The sequence below is a fragment of the Prosopis cineraria genome, unplaced genomic scaffold (assembly GCF_029017545.1).
Source record: "Prosopis cineraria cultivar Desert tree isolate PC_DT_omini unplaced genomic scaffold, ASM2901754v1 PC3, whole genome shotgun sequence".
Taxonomy (NCBI): domain Eukaryota; kingdom Viridiplantae; phylum Streptophyta; class Magnoliopsida; order Fabales; family Fabaceae; genus Prosopis; species Prosopis cineraria.
In genome coordinates this window covers 12532970-12552550 of record NW_026555334.1, presented here as the reverse complement: position 1 = coordinate 12552550, position 19581 = coordinate 12532970, and the positions used below count along the sequence as shown (strand labels likewise).

The 19581-nt window shown below is 29.8% G+C and overlaps 1 protein-coding gene across 1 annotated transcript; it reads left to right on the top strand.

Moving 5' to 3' along the window:
* Positions 1-16796: 16796 nt before the first annotated feature.
* On the top strand, positions 16797-19136 carry LOC129306052 (acetolactate synthase 2, chloroplastic-like). Its single transcript, XM_054946371.1, has one exon. It carries the CDS (start codon positions 16918-16920, stop codon positions 18904-18906), a length of 1989 nt encoding a protein of 662 aa, XP_054802346.1. The 5' UTR covers positions 16797-16917; the 3' UTR covers positions 18907-19136.
* The last annotated feature ends 445 nt before the right edge of the window (positions 19137-19581 follow it).

Sequence of the window (19581 nt, the reverse complement as noted above, 5' to 3'; positions counted from 1 at the left end):
ATACCCAGGTGGCCCGCCTCAATACCAAACCCACAACTAGAACTAAAATACCATTAAATATGATTACTAGACTTTCTTGGCCACACATCACTTCAACTTACTTAATTACCCTAATTATGTTTAATTAATTAGGGAATTAAAATTTGGGATGTTACAAGTTTGATCACATAGACAAAGCATAATTGATATTATAGCCAATAGTTTCAGTCGAAAGATATAAGGAGGGTATAAGAAGGAATTGATCATGTATATATGTGTATGTACGACATGTCACATAGTTGTTAAATTTGTAGCGAGTCGTGATAATAAGCTATTATTATATGATTATCTGTATTTTTGTAACAGGCATTGAGTTGTGGAATGGATCATTGTCATGTGATAATAAGCCTTGTGGCAATTGACTTGGTTGATTGAATTGCTTAATATGAAAATAAGTTTAACTTTGAAAATACAACTTATATTATGTTTAATTATATGATTTTGAATGTTTAAATTCCTTTAGCGTGTTCAATTCAATTGATATGCAATTAAATAGGGTAGGAGCACTTTGGTTACTAAGTAGCTAGACTCACCTCTCTCTTTTAATATTTTATAAGCTCTAGTTTAGGTGTAGAAAGGAAAAAAGCTCTAGAGGTTTGAGAATCTGGGGTACCTACTATAAAGCCTCTTATCTACATTTATTTTATGTAATAGATAATATATTCTCAATTACGATGCATTTTATTTATATTTGCACTATGTTGTTGTTACTGAATTTGAGATGTATTTCGGGGGCCTTGGAATGTTGTATTTGAGATGTTAAAGTATTGATAGAGCCAAAATACTAGTGTAGGTGTATGGATGTTGATTTAATCATAAATGTGAATATTGACTGTAAAATGCAATAATAAAACCTCCTCCTGCTTCTTTTTATATTATAAGGGTTAAGGAGTGAAAATTGAAATGATTAGAATTATATGCATATGGTGCATTATACAAGTAATCCTGAAGTCCTTTGAGTGTATTTTGGATGTTAGAAATTGCTTTTGACAAATGTGTAAGGTTTTGAATACCCTTAAATTGTAAAAAGTGTGATAAGTTGTGAAAATGTGTTTGGTTGTCCAAATTCCTTATGTGACTTAATTTGAAAGTAAAATCTATACCATTAGTTGGTTTATAAAAAAACTTTTTTGTAAATACATAATTTCCTCATTTGGATGTAGGACAAAGTAATGAGGCATGTTAGAAGTTGCCTCGCTTCGTTGTCAAATGACAGTAAAATTGATGTTTGATATGTGCAACATGTTGCAGCGCATGGCATAAAAAAGAGGCAGCTGTGGCACATGTGCACAAGTGGTTGGATATTGCCCTATTTTTTATGTCTTATTATTCTTCTACTATTTTTGAGTCTTTTCACTTTCGTGAAATATCTCACGCTTTCAAAACACTATTTTATTCTGATTTGAAGTTTGTTAAAGTATGTTTTAGTGAACTTGATTTATGAAAACTTAGGAACTCATTTTTATAAATTACAAACTTAGTAATTTAATTGAGTTAATTTAAATATTACTTTGAATTTTACAGTTAATTATGATTAAGTGTTAGGAGATATTACACCCTCCTTTTTTTGAATTTTCTGCCATGCTATCCAATGAATTTTACTTCCTGTTGCGCTCCTATCCCACCGAAAGTTAGAAATCAAACTATCCAATTTCTTATGAGTCTTTGCTATGTATTTAAAGCACAACATAAGAAGAGGGGGAATGGCATTTATCACAACCTTGATCAAGACTTTACGTCCTACTGGAGAGAGAGAATTTCTACTCCACCCATTAGCTTTTTTTACTGACTCTATCCCTAACAAAAGAAACGGCTTAATATTTTGTTTTACCCCATATACTAGGGACACCGAGATATTTCTTAGGATCCTCTGACTCTTGAATGCCTGGAATAGCCCACACAGAATTTTTGACTTGCAGGAGTATTTGCAGAGAAAAAAAAAGGGTGATTTATTCAAATTCGCAATCCAACCTGATACATCTAAAGTCAATAATTCCAACACACTAATTTTATTTGAGTTAAATTTAATTCGGAGCGAATTTATTTAAATTAAATTTAAAATATTTTATTCTTTTTAAAACACTTATATAATCAAGCCTGAATCTAACACCTTCAACCTTTTTCGGTCTGGCTTGAATATTCAAAAATTTTAATTTTTAAATTTTTTGAGTCAATTTCAATTTTTAAATAATTTCATTAAGCATAAAATATTAGTTTCACTTTAAAAGAATAAAATAAAAAATAAAAAATTATTAATTTTTTACTTAAGTAGCTCTGCTACTATTTTATTATTTTATGTGTAATTTACTCATGAATATTTTTTTACTTATAAATTAATATCTCAATTTTTAAATATTGCTCTTATCATAGTCATATATAAATATTTTATATATTTTAATTACAATTAAGTTGATCTCAATTTAATTACAGTTAAACTATTAATTTAGAATTATTATCTCAATTAGTTCAAAGTTTTTAATAACTTTGGGTTAACTGTACTTTTTATTTTTAAAAATATGAGAAAAATAATAATCATTATATTATATAAAACAAAATCATTTAATTATGAGTAAATACTATTTTTTTAATTTTTAAACAATTTGGTTAAATATAAAATATTATTTTAACTTTAAAAGAATAAAATAATAAATAATAAAATTTTTAACTTTGTACTTAAGTAGCTATGTTACTATTTTATTGTATCATGTATAATTTATTCATAAATATTTCTTTTACTTGTAAATTATATCATAGTTGTTTAATTATTGCTCTTTTTATGGTCACATATAAATATTTTATATATTTTAATTAAATTATATTACTTTAATTATAATCAAGTTAATCTCAATTTAATTATAGTTAGACTATTAACTTAAAATTATTGTCCTAATCAGATCAAAATTTTTAATAACTTTTGGTTAAATTATACTTTTTATTTTTAAGAATATGAGAAAGATAGATATCATTATATTATTTTAAAAAAATTTAATTATGAGTAAAATATTATTTTTTGAAAATATATTTTTTAACTTTTTATATTATTTAACCCTTACATACAAAGAGTTATTACTTTATTTTATTTCAAATATTTAACCAAGTCTAGCATGGATGATAATCAAATAATTATTTAAGAATATTATTTTATTTATTATGTTTATGTAATAGTAAAGTCAAGAATTTGTACATGCCTAAATTTTTTTATTTTTTATTTTATTTTTATTTTAAAATTAATTATCTTATTTTATAAAAATATAAAATATATTTTTTTGGGTACACAAATAATGTATTGGACTCAAATTTTTTTAAAAAATAATTGAGTCTTAAAATATAAAAATTAATATTAAAATATATTTTAAACATTATTTTAAGATATTTTATTAAATAAAAATATAAAAATGTAAATATTTTTTTTTTTAAAATAGCTATAGTAATGTATTCAAGTATACAATATTTTAGTACAAAATGACATAAAACTTAATAAATTAATTAATATTTATTATATTTTATATATTTTTTTATTTGAATATTCAAGCCAAGTTTAATTTAAATTTTCTCAAACCTATTCGGGCCCTGCCCCAATAGGACTCAAACATTAAAAAAATTAATATTTTTTTGAATTTAGTCCTAAATTTTTCAAGCTGACTCGAACTAATCTATCAAGTTTAACCTAAATTATTAACTCTAGATGCATTACAATATAACTTTAGCATCTTAACAAAACTTCAACAATCCTTCTTAACCACGCTTATGAAGAAGAGAGCATCATTAGTAAAGCAACTATAGGTCACCTCTGGGCAATTGGTACTCTTCTTGATCTTTTTTAAAGATTGAGTTTCTTGATATTTTTGAATTATACTTAAGTGAATCTTAGAAATAAGAATGAAAAGATAACGAGAAAGGGGGTTTCCTGTCTCAATCCCCTCCCTAGTTTAAATTGGGGTTAGTAATTCAGGTTAAGCCCAACGACTGGCCTGAAATCGTTAGAAAAAAGTTAAGGCTAATCTTAATTATATGAGCTTTGTTTAGAAAATAAGATACTTTAAGTTAGTTCGAATAAGCCCAATTGCTAAAATTTTTAACTTTATATGTATATAGAATTGATAATTTTGGCCAACCTTAATGGACTAATCTGAACCCGATCGAAAAAAGTTAGGGTTGTATTTAGCTATACGGGACTTTTTAAAAGGGTAAGATATTTCAAACTTAATTCAAATAAGCTTGACTCGAATTGATTTTGATTCAAATAAACTTGACCTATTTGAATTATTGACTCTAGTTTAATCTCTGACCTTAAGTCATTGGGAGTTTTGTGAATTTTTATTATTGTATATTTAACCCACATCTCGTTCACAAGTCAGTATATATTTTCCAAAATTTGACACGTGTCTATGAATATATATATATATATATATATATAAAAAATTTTAGTTATTATTTGAGGTTGATTTTGGGCGGTGGGACGCGACGATGAGGTGATTGGTGAATATTTAATGATTGTGACTTACAAATTTGATTTAATTTGTTAGATGATCACGCCGGACATTATTACGTGCTAAATTGCTTTTGATAGTCATTGACAGCTAAATGACGTTATATTAATGAAAATGAGATAGTTTGAACTTTTAATTTATATGATTGAGTTATAAGAAAATTTAAATTTCATTTCATTGTTTTATTACAAATTCAATTGCAGCGAAGAAAAAAAAATCAAAGATAACTCGAATAAAATTTTATGCAATGTGACCAGTCACATTCTCCTGCACTTTGCATGATATTTTCTATTGATATATTGATTATTTCTTCTTCTTTTTTTTTTAGTCATACAAATTTTAATCCTTACTCTCCTATCTCATCCTGTATGTGTTCATAATGAATGATAATTAATATCTTTTTTCGGCCAAAAAAATTAGTATCTTTAAATTTGTGAAAATGTTTCACTTTTCAATTTCATTCTTTGATAAAATTAATATTAATATTATTTTATAAACTTTTTACATTAGTTATTTAAACTTTTTTTACAATGAAAAAGTGAGGAATGCAGAAAGAAACGTAATAATAAGTTGATTTTTTTAAAATAACCAATGCGAAGAAATTTGCGCATAATTACAAACTGATATGAAAAAGTTGCACATAATTGCAAAAATATCATCATTTTTTTGGTTTACTTCACATTTTTAAATAATTGATATAAAAATGGATGTGAAAAGTCTTTTTAGCAATAACGTAACCACAATAAAATATATTTAAGAATTACAAATTAATGTAATCAAGAATGATAGTATTGGAAAAAAAAATAAATATTATATTTTTGTTCATATATTTCAAACAAATAAGGCTTTTACTTTTAAACTTTAACTGAATTTAAGACAATAGAAAATATATACTTTTTTCATTTGAAAATATAAGATATTTTTTAAGGAGTTACATATTCAAAAATATAAAATATTTTTAATCTTTCAAGATGCAATCATTACTTTTTAAAAATACTCGTATTGAATAAATTATTTTATATTTATTTTAAGATGAAAAATCCTATTAAATAAGAATAAATATAAAAAAATAGGATTAATTTAAAACTAAATAAATATTTTATTAAAAGGTAAAATTTAATTAAAAAGGTGTTACATTTTTTTAATGGAGAATATATATATATATATATATATAAAAGAAGATGATTTGGCAACAAGGGGAGGAGGATGATTTGAGGAGACTGAAGGCCAGGTTGGTATGATGCGTCAGCAGTGACTTCATGTCGTGGCATTACACTGCGGATCCTCGCCCTCATACCTGGCAGATAGAGCAGACACGGTAAGCATATCATCAAAACGACATAAATGGTGGGACTAACGACCTCTGCTTGCCACGAAAAGCTACACGACACATTTGGAAAGCAACGGCAGTGGCCGCATGATTGTTGGATATTTCCGTGGCTAAAGATAACACAGCCATTGCGGGAAAAGAGGCTGTCGTTTTGTTAATTACTTAGACGACAGTTGTTCTTTGTCGTATAGGTAAGGGCGTCAGGCTAGCGATGCTGCATGCACTTGCAAATAACGTTTTCTAACTTGTTGGCACTCTGTTCGTCCGTTCACACCTCACAGATTCTTTCACACGCGTTTCATCCTTTTTCGGCTTTTTTAGATGCTACTCATGCTCTTACTCTCATATAGCTCATAATTCATGACAAATCCAAATAAGTTTAAAAAAATTGAGTTAAGCCCGTTAATTAAAAATTTATATTTTTAAAATATATTAAATATTAATTGTTTATTTAAATTTTACGTTATTTTATATTAAGATATTTATATACATTTTATAGACATTTTGTTAAAAAATTAAAATATTTATATTGTCACATTTTTTGCTTTTAATTTATAAAATATCTCAAAATAATATTTAAAATGTATTTTAATATTAATTTTTAAATAAAGGCCCACATATTTCTTAAAAAAGTTTGAGTATTCTATGTCGATTAAGTATCCCCAAAAAATATATTTTACATTTTTAAAAATTAAAAATAATTAATTTTAAAATAAAAATAAATAAAAATTAATTTTAAAATTGAAAAAAAATTAATAATTCAGTCTAATTCAAATTAACTCGAAGCCCAAAGACATCTAGTCAAGCTTGAGTATTCAGAATTTTCTATAAGTTTGAGCTTACGTGGGTAATATACTTGGTAGACCCAAATTAGCACCAAAATATACTGACATTTTGTTGAGATAGAGTAAATCACGTCCACGAATTAAAATTTCAAGCATTTTAAGTTTTTGGGCCATTTTCAACATCTTAACTTGGGAATCTTAAAATTATAAATATTATTTATAATTAAATTTTTTGGTAGATAAAGTTAAAAAATTATCAAAAAAGAGCTTGTTATTAATTCATAAGTTACATTTAGATTAATAAGTCATGCATTTGAAAAAAGCAATTAAATCAATGCACCATCGACTTCACATATCAAATTTCACATAACACATGAAAAACATGAATGGTTTTTTAAGAATAAATTATTAAAATTCAGTATTCTTTCATGGACTTCAAATGAGTCGCACTATTCATGACTCGTGTAAATTATAAATTTATAGCTCCATACATTTTCTTATTTTATTTTATTTTTTTACCCATTTTTTCTTAGCAGGCTTGACCTTGAGTACTGAGGGTCCTTGCCCCCGTGTAGATCCGTTCCTGGTGAGGAGCCTATGGTCAATCAGTCATGGGCTTTGAGAAATTTTGTTTCCACGTGGACTTGGCAGGCCTAGTGGCCCAATTTCAGCAGTGCCTGGTTTGGCTAATACATTTAAAAACAATGAAATAAAAATTTAAAAAAAATTAATCATTTAATCCATGCAATTTTAATCCATTTATAACTCAATCTCTAAACTTTGACTCATTATAATTCAATCTCTAAAGTTTTAGCTCTGTTATAAATCAATCTCTGAACTTTGCCTCTTGCAATTTAATCCCTGAAATTTCAATCTTTTAAATATTAATCCTTATATTTTAAAAATAAAATTATAAAAATTAAAAATATTTTAAAATTTATTACTAATATCTTAAATTATTAAACCCTTTTAATATTTATATAAATATTAAAATTTCAAATATTTTTTAATTTTTTTAATTTTATTTTTTAAAATATAAAGACTAATATTTAAGTGGTTGAAATTTCAGGGACTAAATTGTAAAAAGTAAAGTTTAGGAAATGATTTCTAACTGAGTCAAAACTTTAGAGTTTGAGTTATAACGAGTTAAAATTCAAGATTTGAGTTACAATTAAATCAAAATTATAAAATTAAATGATTAATTTTTTTAAAAAAATTTAAAATAGCAGACAATAAAATTTCTGCTGTGTTAAGCAGGAGTGTGAAATCCATAGATGGTATGTTTGGTTTGGGAGAAGGGGAAAGAAAGGATTTTACTCATTTCTCCTTACTTTGTTTGTAAAAAGAAAAAAAAATTCCTCCCCCCCGTTAGTGTTGCTGAATGCAACAATTATTTTTTTTTTAAAAAAAAAAGAATGAACAATTGCTATAAAGAAAAGCAATATTTACTTAAAATATAAAATTTATGATAAATCATTTCATCAAAAAAATTATAAATAACAGGGTTCATTCATCTGTATAATCTGAGAACCCACCTATTTCTCAGCTTTAAAAATGTGCATGAGATAATTATTGAATCAAAATATTTGAAAAATTAAATTTGTTTGAGCCAGCAAGTGAAGTTTGCATTTTGAAAAATTAGCAGTCACGATCTTTGAAATTAGGATTCAAATCACTTTTAGTATGAAATTTATATATGGTTATCTTAAGATTATTTGATGGTAATCTTATTTATAAAAGTTTTTAAATCTAAATTTATTAAATATAGTTGTCATTCTATGCGAAACATTTTGTGAAATTTCTTGGTTGACTGAAGTAGTCCTTGAGAGATTGCCCATGGGTGGAAGGCGTTCGGTCTAATTAGACCGTGACGCTTGCATTGGCGGCTAAGATCAACTAACTTGGAGCTCATTGGTTGTTAGGTTGACATATTTGGATCTCAGGTAAATTAAATTAAAATATCTTTGAAACTAAAGAAAAAAAAAGGTAAAATTGGTAAAAAAAACTAAGTTTGAAGGAAATTTGGTGTGAGGGACTAAATATATTTGAAAGGCTAAAATTAAGATTTTGTTTATTAAATAATTTAAACAAATAATAGAAATGACTCTTTATGTTAACTAATTTTTTTTTTTAAGAAAAAAGGCACAACATTTGGCCATCGAAGCTCTGGCCTCTCCTCCAACAAGTAACAATAAGCTTGTTGGAGCTTCAACTAACAAAAGGTCGTTAGAAAAAATAATACCCTTTGATTACATGTAATTGTCAAAGGTTACATGTAAATTTAACAATTAGAAAGTGCAAGAATTTGACTTGGGATGCATATATTATAGCTTAGAGTGCAAGCCTTCTAACTTTGGTGCAAGGGTTTTGACTTAAGTTCAAAAGAGATTCTTAGAGTATAAGGCTTCTAACTTAGGATATAATGGTTATAACTTGTGTTATAGTAATAAGATTTACATGTAATATGTAGTTATTTTCATATAATTCTAGGAACATTGACAAGGGCATGTTGTTTGTGTGTTTGATTTACATGTAATCCGCTAAGGATTACATATAAATTATTTTTTAGGCATGCTTGTGAATTTTTTTTAATATCAATTTACATATAATCAATTGTTGTTTTCATATAATTATAGGGGCATTTACAATGGCATGCTTTTTGTGTGTTGGATTTATATGTAATCCATAAAATATTACATGTAATTGTCACACTGACAGGTGAGGATTCAATAACTTTACATAACTGACAACTGAATTTTTACTAAAAAATAAGTAAATATCTAGAGGACTATGAACAATAAAAATATGAAAGAAACAACAATAATTGTTTTAGTTTAGGTATATCATTATCCCAAATACAAACCAAATGATGAAAAAAGATCAATCTCGAATCAAAAACTATATCATGAGGGGTAAGAACAATATCATGCTCATATTAAATTACATCTTATTCTATATAAAATAAATAAATAAATAAGGGAATATTCATAATAAGCTCTCTCTCTTTTTTTTTGAAGTATTACACATTATATAGCAAGCCATGTTAATCTGTAAAAGATATGAATTCAATAATGTAACATAGAGGATAATTGAATTGTCTTGGAAAAACAAGTAAATGTAAAGAGCAAGAATGGGCAACAATAATTTCAATGAAAAAACATTAATTCCATTGTGCTTGGTTTATCTTTCTGTCAAGTACAATCAAAATGATAAACAAAAATCATGAAACACCCCATATTAAAAAATATACCATGTGGGGTTAAGAACAACATCATGCACATATTAAACTATATCCTACCTTGTACAAAAAAAAAATAAGGGGATAGTCGTAAGTACACTTTAAAGTATAGTCATAATTTCATTCAATCTTCCAAATGAATCTCTTGATTAGTATTTCCTCATAACTTACTTGAGTTATGATATGTATGGGTTGAATTTGTAAAAACTTCTTGACTTAAACATATTTTTTCTCATCTTCAAACAAAACCTTATACTTTAATGCATCTAAAACATTATATCTAAAATGAAAATTAGTATCCATCACAAGTAGGTCATTCATGCCATACTATATTCAAGTATGAGATGTTTATCCAAAATGAAATGATTAACCAAAAGCCAATAGTGTTATCTAAGTCAATACATAAGCAAAAAAAAAAATAACATATAAAAATGACATATCAATTTAAAAAGTTATTGATGAAGCAAAAAACAATAGCATAAAACATTTTTCTTAAATTTTAGATTGAATCACAAGTGGTTTGCTTTTTGAAAATGATTGTGCTTGATAGCTTTCAACTAAATCTAAGGTAATGAAAATAATTAACACAGTAAGGTAAATTGGTTTTGATAGCCACTAAACAACCTAATATTTACACTTTATCAAATAAAACAATGCCATATATTTGGTTTGGAGAACAAGGAGAAGAAACCAATTCCCGTTAAGTAGTAATAGAAAAAGAAGACTCACAATTTGCCCCACCAAGTTGTACCACAACATTAACAAAATATTCATGTAGCTCATGTGTCCAGCATAAACATTCCTTTAAGTTGGGGTTAGAGTTGATGGTAGGATTGTTACCTTCGTTGAGAGGATCCATTACACTACCACCACAACTTAAATTTTGACCATAAACTAATACATTGTTGCTAGCTAGACTTGAACTAGGAACAATCTTTGGTTAATACATCTATTATTTATTTGATAGCAATAGAATCTATAGAATGAGCTATTAGAAATTAACAAAAAATCCACATAACCACAAACATAAACTTACAAGTGTCCCAAAGAAGCAATATTTTGAAGAGTTATATAAAATTTCCTAGATTGAGAAATGCATACTTCTTAAAATGTTAGCAAATATGTCATTTAGTTATTCATTTAACTAGGAAAATAAAGTATTAGTATAACCCAAAGAACAACACAAATGGCTCATGCACCAATTTAACCTGATTCTCATGAAAGAAAAAAATACCAAAAAAACCAAGAGTTCCCCTTAAGAGACGATGATGATGCATAAGCATGAATGAGACTACGGCTAAAAGTGAACTACGGGAGAAGGGAACTGAGGGAGGTGACTTCTTGAACTAGGAGGCTTAAGGGGTGGCTGACGATTAGGCAAACGATGGTAGAGACATGGGTGTGATGGATTTGAGGGTTGCCGGAAGTGGAAGTGAATGATGAGATGTGAGTGTGTATGAGGAGGGGCTTAAGAGTTTGAAAGGCTTAGGGCTTAGGAATTTCAAAAGAGCATGGCCAAAGGTGTTGTTTTGCAAAGAGTTCACGAGAGATCAAGTGCAATGGCATGGATGGTGGTGAAGGCAAGTTTGAGAGTGATCGACATTGATGGAAGTGAAATGGCAAAGGAAGAAGGCAATGGCTTGGAAAAGTAGAGGTACTAGAAATCATCTCTAATTTACTATATTGTTTTCTCCCAATAACAACAAGAATTTTGGTCTTTTCTCCTCATCCTTTTATGAATAAAATAATAAGTTTGGTCTTTCAAAAACATTTGGTCCTTGGGATTAATTTGCTTTTTAACTTGGTCCTTTTGACCAACTTTCCCAAAAAAAAAAGACTTAACCAATACAATATTTATTTTTATTTGACAAGTAAAAAGAGTAGGTTTTCCTAACTATAGAGAATGTCCTCAAGGTACTAAGAGTTATGAGTAAACTTTTTCCAACTAAATTGCTATCTACATAAGGGTTGGTGTTTAAACTTCCAACCATTTGATTAAATAATGAGAGTTTTCATCACTCATGTTGACTATGGTTGGTAATATTTATTTTTTATTTTTCTATTCCTGGACATTCCATAAAGTTCCCACATTGAAGTGCCTTTTTGGATAGATCATATAATCAATTTTGGGAGTCAAAATTTTGATTTTGTGAAAATATATTCAAAACACTCATGTTATATAGAGTTGGGAACATAGACTGTCCACTTAAACTCGTTTTTATATGAATTTAAGCTTCAAAAATTTAAAATTTATTTCAATGTGGTGGGCTTTTAAATCCAACCCCTATTGCCTTGTGAAAAGGGCTCAGGCGGCATGCCCTTTTTAATTATTATTTGTAACTATTATTGTAATGCACTGCTTAGAGAATATAGGGTAGATCTTTTATTAATATATCTAGATAGAGATGATGTTAATGGAGGTGAATGTTGATCATTTAACAGTGGGGGGTGGATTTCTAATGGTCATTACCTGTAAATTTTGTTTTAGTCCTGTTAATGTTAGATGCTTGACCATTGCCTCTATAATCTCTTTCCCTACTTGTATATGAACAAAGTAATTTGCTAGTTAAAAAGATATTATAAAATCCAAGTCATTTTGAGCTGATCATTAAATTGAAGACAGTTAACATGCTGAAAAACCAATAGGAATAAAAGGCAATTAGTGATATCAGCAAGTGCCTGAGATTAGTTTGCCTCACTTTTATCAATATCGTCAAAAAGAGAACCTATTTCTCAATACTATGACATTTTATTTTTAGATAACGGAGAGAAGAATGTGAAATATTGGTAAAGATTTTTACCTTCATTTTAAATATAGATTTCAAAACATGTTTTATTTATTTTTTTAAAAATGAATATGTGTATTTGGATATATGATATTATATATATAATATATAAAAATGAAAATAATCATTTTATGCCCTCCCAGTCCCTCTTACCCGTTAATATATTTCTTTCATTAAATGATCATTTTCGAATTTAATTGTTCACAGACGCGATTATCGCACTGTAGGTTCTACAAGTGCATTCTGCAAAATCCTCCAAGCCTTGTGCATATTCATTTTTCGATCTCTGATCATCTCTATTAATTTCTTCTGCTTCTAATCATAATAAGCTATCTTACAGATACATATAAAATCGATCAGCCTCATGTGGCTCCTTCGTCGTCCTCATCTTCCTAAATTTACTCGTAAAATTAATTATGTTTAAAAATGATTAATTGATTATGAAGCTAATTTTCAATTCCAACTCTTACCTTAACCAAATGAGATTTCAAATTAATTAAGAAAAGAATTAGCTAATCTCAAGTATACTTAATGCACAATCGTGACTCACAAGCTCACAAAAGATGATTAAAAATTAAATGCAGTAAAGGATTGAATAAAATAAAAATTTAGATATAGCACCAAAATCACTATGATAGAACCTTAATTGGCAAAAAAATAATATAATAATATCATATGATACTCAACCAAGCATCATAAGGTTCAATTCTAACAACCATTGTCATTACAATGTCATAAACATTACAATTTAGTGAAGTAAATAAGAGGTAAAGGAGAAGAGAAACTTTCAAAATTCAAGAGTTCAAAAAGAGTTCATCTATGCATTATAGGAAGAGAAAACAAGCCTAGCCATGCCTCATTAGCATTCTCATAACTTCTCCTTGTTGACCAACTTTTGAAATCACCATAAATGAAGACCTTGAGAAATATTTGGCCAAGATAAAAATGAAGTGGATGATAGATTTTTTTTTTTTAGTAGGTTTTGGTGAGAACTACTATGAAAGTTGAATGGTGGGTTTGGATAGTGCAATGGGGGGCCTAAAGTAGAGAAATGGTGAAATGGAGGTTAGGGTTTAGAGGTGTTCTTGAGAGGAAAGATGGAGATGAATGGAGGAGTGAAAGATGAATAAAAAATGTCAATAAGGGGATTGTGAATGTGAAGCACGAAATTCTCATTCTTTTGGGGTATTTGAGGCTCATTTATATCAATCTAATGGCTATGAGTCATACCCATTAAGTGTCCTAAAGTGATGGGAGCCTTGTGTGTATTTAAAAGTCTTTTCACATGATATTTCATGTATGGTCATGAATTTTAAGAACGAATTATTTAAATAGTAATAAATAAAAATGAAAGGCATATAATAATTTAAAAATGAATGAAGAAATTACAAAATAACATGATAGAGATGATGAAAAAATGCATAACAAAAACAAAATTAAGAGGTGGAATTGTCATGGAACCTAAAGGTTAATGACTACGTATCTAATGGTTGACTAGCAACAAAGCTGATTTGAGAAAACTGCTTAATTAGTACTTGAAAGATCTTGCATACCAATGCTGAATGAACTACGACCAAGGCAAAAGAGATAGGTCAACATCTAAATAAGATAAGGAGGGATCACCGATTAGTAGTCGACTGAAAATTAAAGAAGAAGACCAACCCTATCAAATTTAAAGGTTGGGTTTATCGATGTGTGCCATCTATAGGTAACCTGGCCTAGACTAGCCACTCATGAAAAGAGCATAAAAGCTTTTGGTTGACATAGTGACCTATAGCAATATCAGCCACCTTTCAAACCAAAGAAAAACTATTAACCCACTTCTTAGTTGAATTAAGGTACGTACTTAGTTGAATTTTGTGTTTTATGAATTTATTTAATTTAGATAAATTATAAAAATGTGGTGAAGTGAATTAAAGTGATTACATGGCATATTAGAAGATGAATTTAGTTATAAGAAATTTTGTATAAATTCTTGATTATAATAACTAAATCCAATATACTTTTAAAATTCATAAAAAGTACAATTAAAGTATAAAAAACGTGTTCTTTAAAAAATATTTTAATGAATAACTCATAATATAAGTTGAATTAACTCAAATTAAATTTACAAGATTAATGGAGAACTAAAAATTAGCAAATGATGAATTTTTTATTTTTCAAAAATTACAGTTTGTCCATAAACTTTCAAAAATTTGCACTTTTGCTTCAGAAGTTCTGAAAATTACAACATTGATCCAGATGATCTAAAATGTTTCTAATGGGCACAAAATACCCTTAAAAAGTGTTAAAAGTTAAGGAAAATAATATAAGAATTATATAGAGAAATGATAGTTGTCAATAAGCTTAGATCATACTTAATTATTTAAATGGTCGTAAAGGCTTGGCCCATTGTTTTTCTAAAAATAGGTACTTAATTAGATCAGGATAAGCTCACGAACTAAGTCCGCCCATTCAGCCTTGTGAGAGCTTGACCGATTGCTATCATCATGGATGTCAACATAAACAACCATTATTGTCGGTTTTATGATTTTTTATTTATTTAATTTTTTTTACACTCCATCTATCTACACAGTTTATCAAGTTTTATCCATTTATTTTCATGTTGTTGCTTCTATTTGTTTTTTCTAGACACATGAAATATTATTGAAGACCAAAAGATTTACAAAGACAAACTAAGTACAATGAATAAAACACGTGGGAAAAATAACACAACAAAAAACTTTAAATTTAATATAAAACAACATAAAGAAAGAAAAGAAATGATATCACTAGGACCATCTCAGTCCTTAAATGGAACTAAAAAACAAGAAATGCCATTGTTATTTTGAAAACTGATTAGAAGTTGCAAGGGGAAAATAGGGAGAGAGGATCAAATAACTATCATAACAGTCCTTTTCCATGTAAATGATAAATGTTGTCCAGATAACAAATTTATCACTTCTAGATATTAAATTTAAGAAAAAATTAATTATTTAATTCTTATAATTTTGATCTAATTATAACTTAATCTTCAAATTTTGACTCGTTATAACTTAGTCTTTGAAGTTTTGACTCGATTATAAATCAGTTCTTAAATTTTGCCTCTTGTAATTTAGTCTTTAAAGTTTTAATTTCTTAAATATTAGTCCCTATATTTTAAAAAATAAAATTATAAAGATTAAAAATATCTATAAAGATTAAAAGGGTTTAATAATTTAAGATATCGGTAATAAATTTTAAAATACTTTTGAATCTTTATAATTTTATTTTTTAAAATATAGGGATCAATATTTAAGAAGTTAAAATTTTAGGGATTTAATTGTAAGAGGCAAAGTTTAAAAACTGATTTACAATAGAATCAAAATTTTAGGAATTAAATTATAATAAGTCAAAATTTAAAAATTAAGTTACAATTAAGTTAAAACTATAAGGATTAAATGATTAATTTTTTCTAAATTCAATGCAAGGAGAACCAAAATCATTGGAAATAACAACAAACTAGCTATTAACATCACAAAAACATTCTCATCTCTATTGCAAATCACTACCTATCGAACTGAAAAGCCCAAGCTGAGGCAACAACAAACCCAAATTATCAAGATCCATATTTTAAAAAAAACTTATACCCTTTAACCTATGAGAAGAAGTGGCAAAACCCACAATTAATAATCACATATCTTGTTATTCCTTTGAATAAACATAAATCGAGTCCCCATTCCCTTCAAAACAACTCAAATCAAAGGAAAAAACAATTCACATTAACAAAAAGAGAAAGAAAACCACCCATCCACCAATACCAGATGCCCCTTTCATGACAAAAGTTGGCAAGAGAGGCACCATAAAACAAAAATCATACAGGGGGGAAAAAACTCCTACTAATGGAGAGGCACCAAGGGACAACCTTTGTATATACTCTCTCCTGTCTTTATCTAAAAAATAATAATTTGAGATATTAATAATTTTTTAATATTATTTTTACTTAAATTTGTTGATTATAATCAAAATAATTAAAAACAGTTAAAAATATTTTATTATATAGCCGGAGATAATATAATTTAATTGATTTATGATTTATTTACGCTCCAATGTTTAAATTTTCTCCGCTATAAATCTGACAGAGGCCAATGTGATAATATAGACCACAAACGAGGAAGCCCTAAAATTTGACTATCTTAATTTAAGACCACCCTCGCCGTCGCATCTCGCGAACACTAATCAGAGAGATACCGATCCCAATACAACCTGCGCTGTCTGTGCAGAGCGAGAAATGGCGACTCTAGCTCCTAAACACTTGTTCTCTACATCGTCATTTTCTTCCCCTTCCTTACCTTCAACTTCAACGAAGCATCTCTCTTTCCCATTTTCTTCAGTTCCCAACAAGGCTGTTCATTCACGTGGTATTCGGATTTCCGGTTCCATCTCTAATCCAAGCGGACCGAGCCCCAAATCGGCACGCGTATCTTCCGTGGCTGTCCCCACCACCACCGTTGAGTCGGAAACTTTTGCTTCCCGATTTGCCCCCGACGAGCCCAGGAAAGGCGCTGATATACTCGTCGAAGCTCTTGAGCGCCAAGGCGTTACAGATGTCTTCGCCTACCCCGGCGGCGCTTCCCTGGAGATCCATCAAGCGCTCACACGCTCCAATATCATCCGTAACGTCCTTCCACGCCACGAGCAAGGCGGCGTTTTCGCTGCTGAGGGCTACGCGCGTTCCTCTGGCCTTCCCGGCGTCTGCATCGCCACATCCGGCCCCGGTGCCACCAATCTGGTCAGTGGTCTTGCCGATGCGCTGCTTGATAGTGTACCTCTGGTCGCCATAACAGGGCAGGTCCCTCGGAGGATGATCGGTACTGATGCGTTCCAGGAGACGCCCATTGTTGAGGTAACAAGATCGATCACGAAGCATAATTATCTTGTTCTTGATGTAGACGATATTCCTAGGATTGTGAATGAGGCGTTCTTCTTAGCTACTTCGGGGAGACCAGGTCCGATATTAATCGACGTGCCAAAAGATATACAGCAACAGCTTGCGATTCCTAATTGGGACCAACCGGTTAAGCTGCCCGGCTACACGGCGAGGCTTCCCAAGTCGCCGGATTGGAATCTGTTGGATCAGATTGTGAGGTTGATATTGGACTCCAAGAAGCCGGTTCTGTATGTTGGCGGTGGTTGTATGAACTCAAGCGAGGAATTGAGGCGATTTGTGGAACTTACTGGAATCCCTGTTGCAAGTACTTTGATGGGTCTAGGAGTATATCCCATTGCTGATGAATATTCCCTCCAGATGCTTGGAATGCATGGAACAGTGTACGCTAATTATGCCATTGATAAAAGTGATCTGTTGCTCGCATTTGGGGTAAGGTTTGATGATCGTGTTACAGGAAAGCTTGAAGCCTTCGCTAGTCGAGCTAAAATAGTTCACATTGACATTGATTCAGCTGAGATTGGGAAAAACAAGCAGCCCCATGTGTCGGTTTGTGCAGATTTGAAGCTGGCTCTGAAGGCCATTAATCAGATTCTAGAGAGCAAAGGAATCAAGGATAAAGTTGATTTTCAAGCCTGGAGAGAAGAGTTAAGCGAGCAAAAACTCAAATTCCCACTGAGTTACAAGACATTTGAGAAAGATATCTCTCCTCAGTATGCCATTCAGGTACTGGATGAACTGACAAATGGAGAGGCAATAGTAAGTACTGGTGTAGGACAGCACCAGATGTGGGCAGCACAGTTTTACAAATACAAGAGACCTAGACAATGGTTAACATCCGGGGGTCTTGGAGCGATGGGTTTTGGATTGCCTGCTGCAATTGGTGCTGCTGTGGCTAACCCAAACGCGCTTGTAGTGGACATTGATGGTGATGGAAGTTTCATAATGAACGTTCAAGAACTGGCCACTATAAAGGTGGAGAATCTCCCAATTAAGATACTGTTGTTGAATAATCAACACTTGGGTATGGTTGTTCAGTGGGAGGATCGATTTTATAAATCTAATAGAGCCCACACATATCTGGGAGACCCATCTAAGGAGGCTGAGATCTTCCCAAACATGTTGAAGTTTGCTGAAGCTTGTGGCATACCAGCAGCTAGAGTGACCAAGAAAGATGACCTTAGAGCAGCAATTCAGAAAATGTTGGAAACTCCTGGTCCCTATCTTCTTGATGTCATTGTACCTCATCAAGAGCATGTCTTGCCCATGATTCCAAGTAATGGAACCTTCAATGATGTGATAACGGATGGTGATGGCAGAACATCTAAGTAATTTACTGAACCATATATAGGTATTTTGATGTGTTTTGTGGGTTTTTTTCTTTTTGGGGTGATATCTTAGTACCTTTCCTAGAAAAATATGATATACATTGTATTATAAATTTTGGCAATAGATACTTGGAGTTTCAGTAGTATTCTGCCGATATCTCGATTGGCACCCTTTTAATGTTAAGGTCGGTGTCACTCTGCTAATATTGCTGTTGGCATTGTTCTTTTGGTTAATTATATGCGTCCTTTATCCAGACCACCCCCCCCCCCCCAAAAAAAGTGTCCTTTATTTGTTTTCTACTGCATGTAGTTGCATATAAAAATGGTATCTGGTTGTGATCTAAATTCTTTCGTAGATCATATTATATATAAATATACTAACTTACATGGTATCGAAATTCGTGTTAATCTGCCTGGTTGAAACACATTAAATGACTCTGTAAGAAGTTTTATTTATAAAATCAGTTTTTTAATCAAAATTTGATTATGATTTTAACCATTAATTCTTTAATTTTAACTGGTGCCTTAATGGGCAGTCTTCAATCATCTTGTTTGTTGACTTAATTCTTTTGCAGATCAAATATATCAGAACACAAGTTAGGGATTTATGTGTGGAAGTTGAATTATTTGCGTTTGCATTATGCTGAGTGACGGGAGTCTTTGAAATTGTACCCGGTTT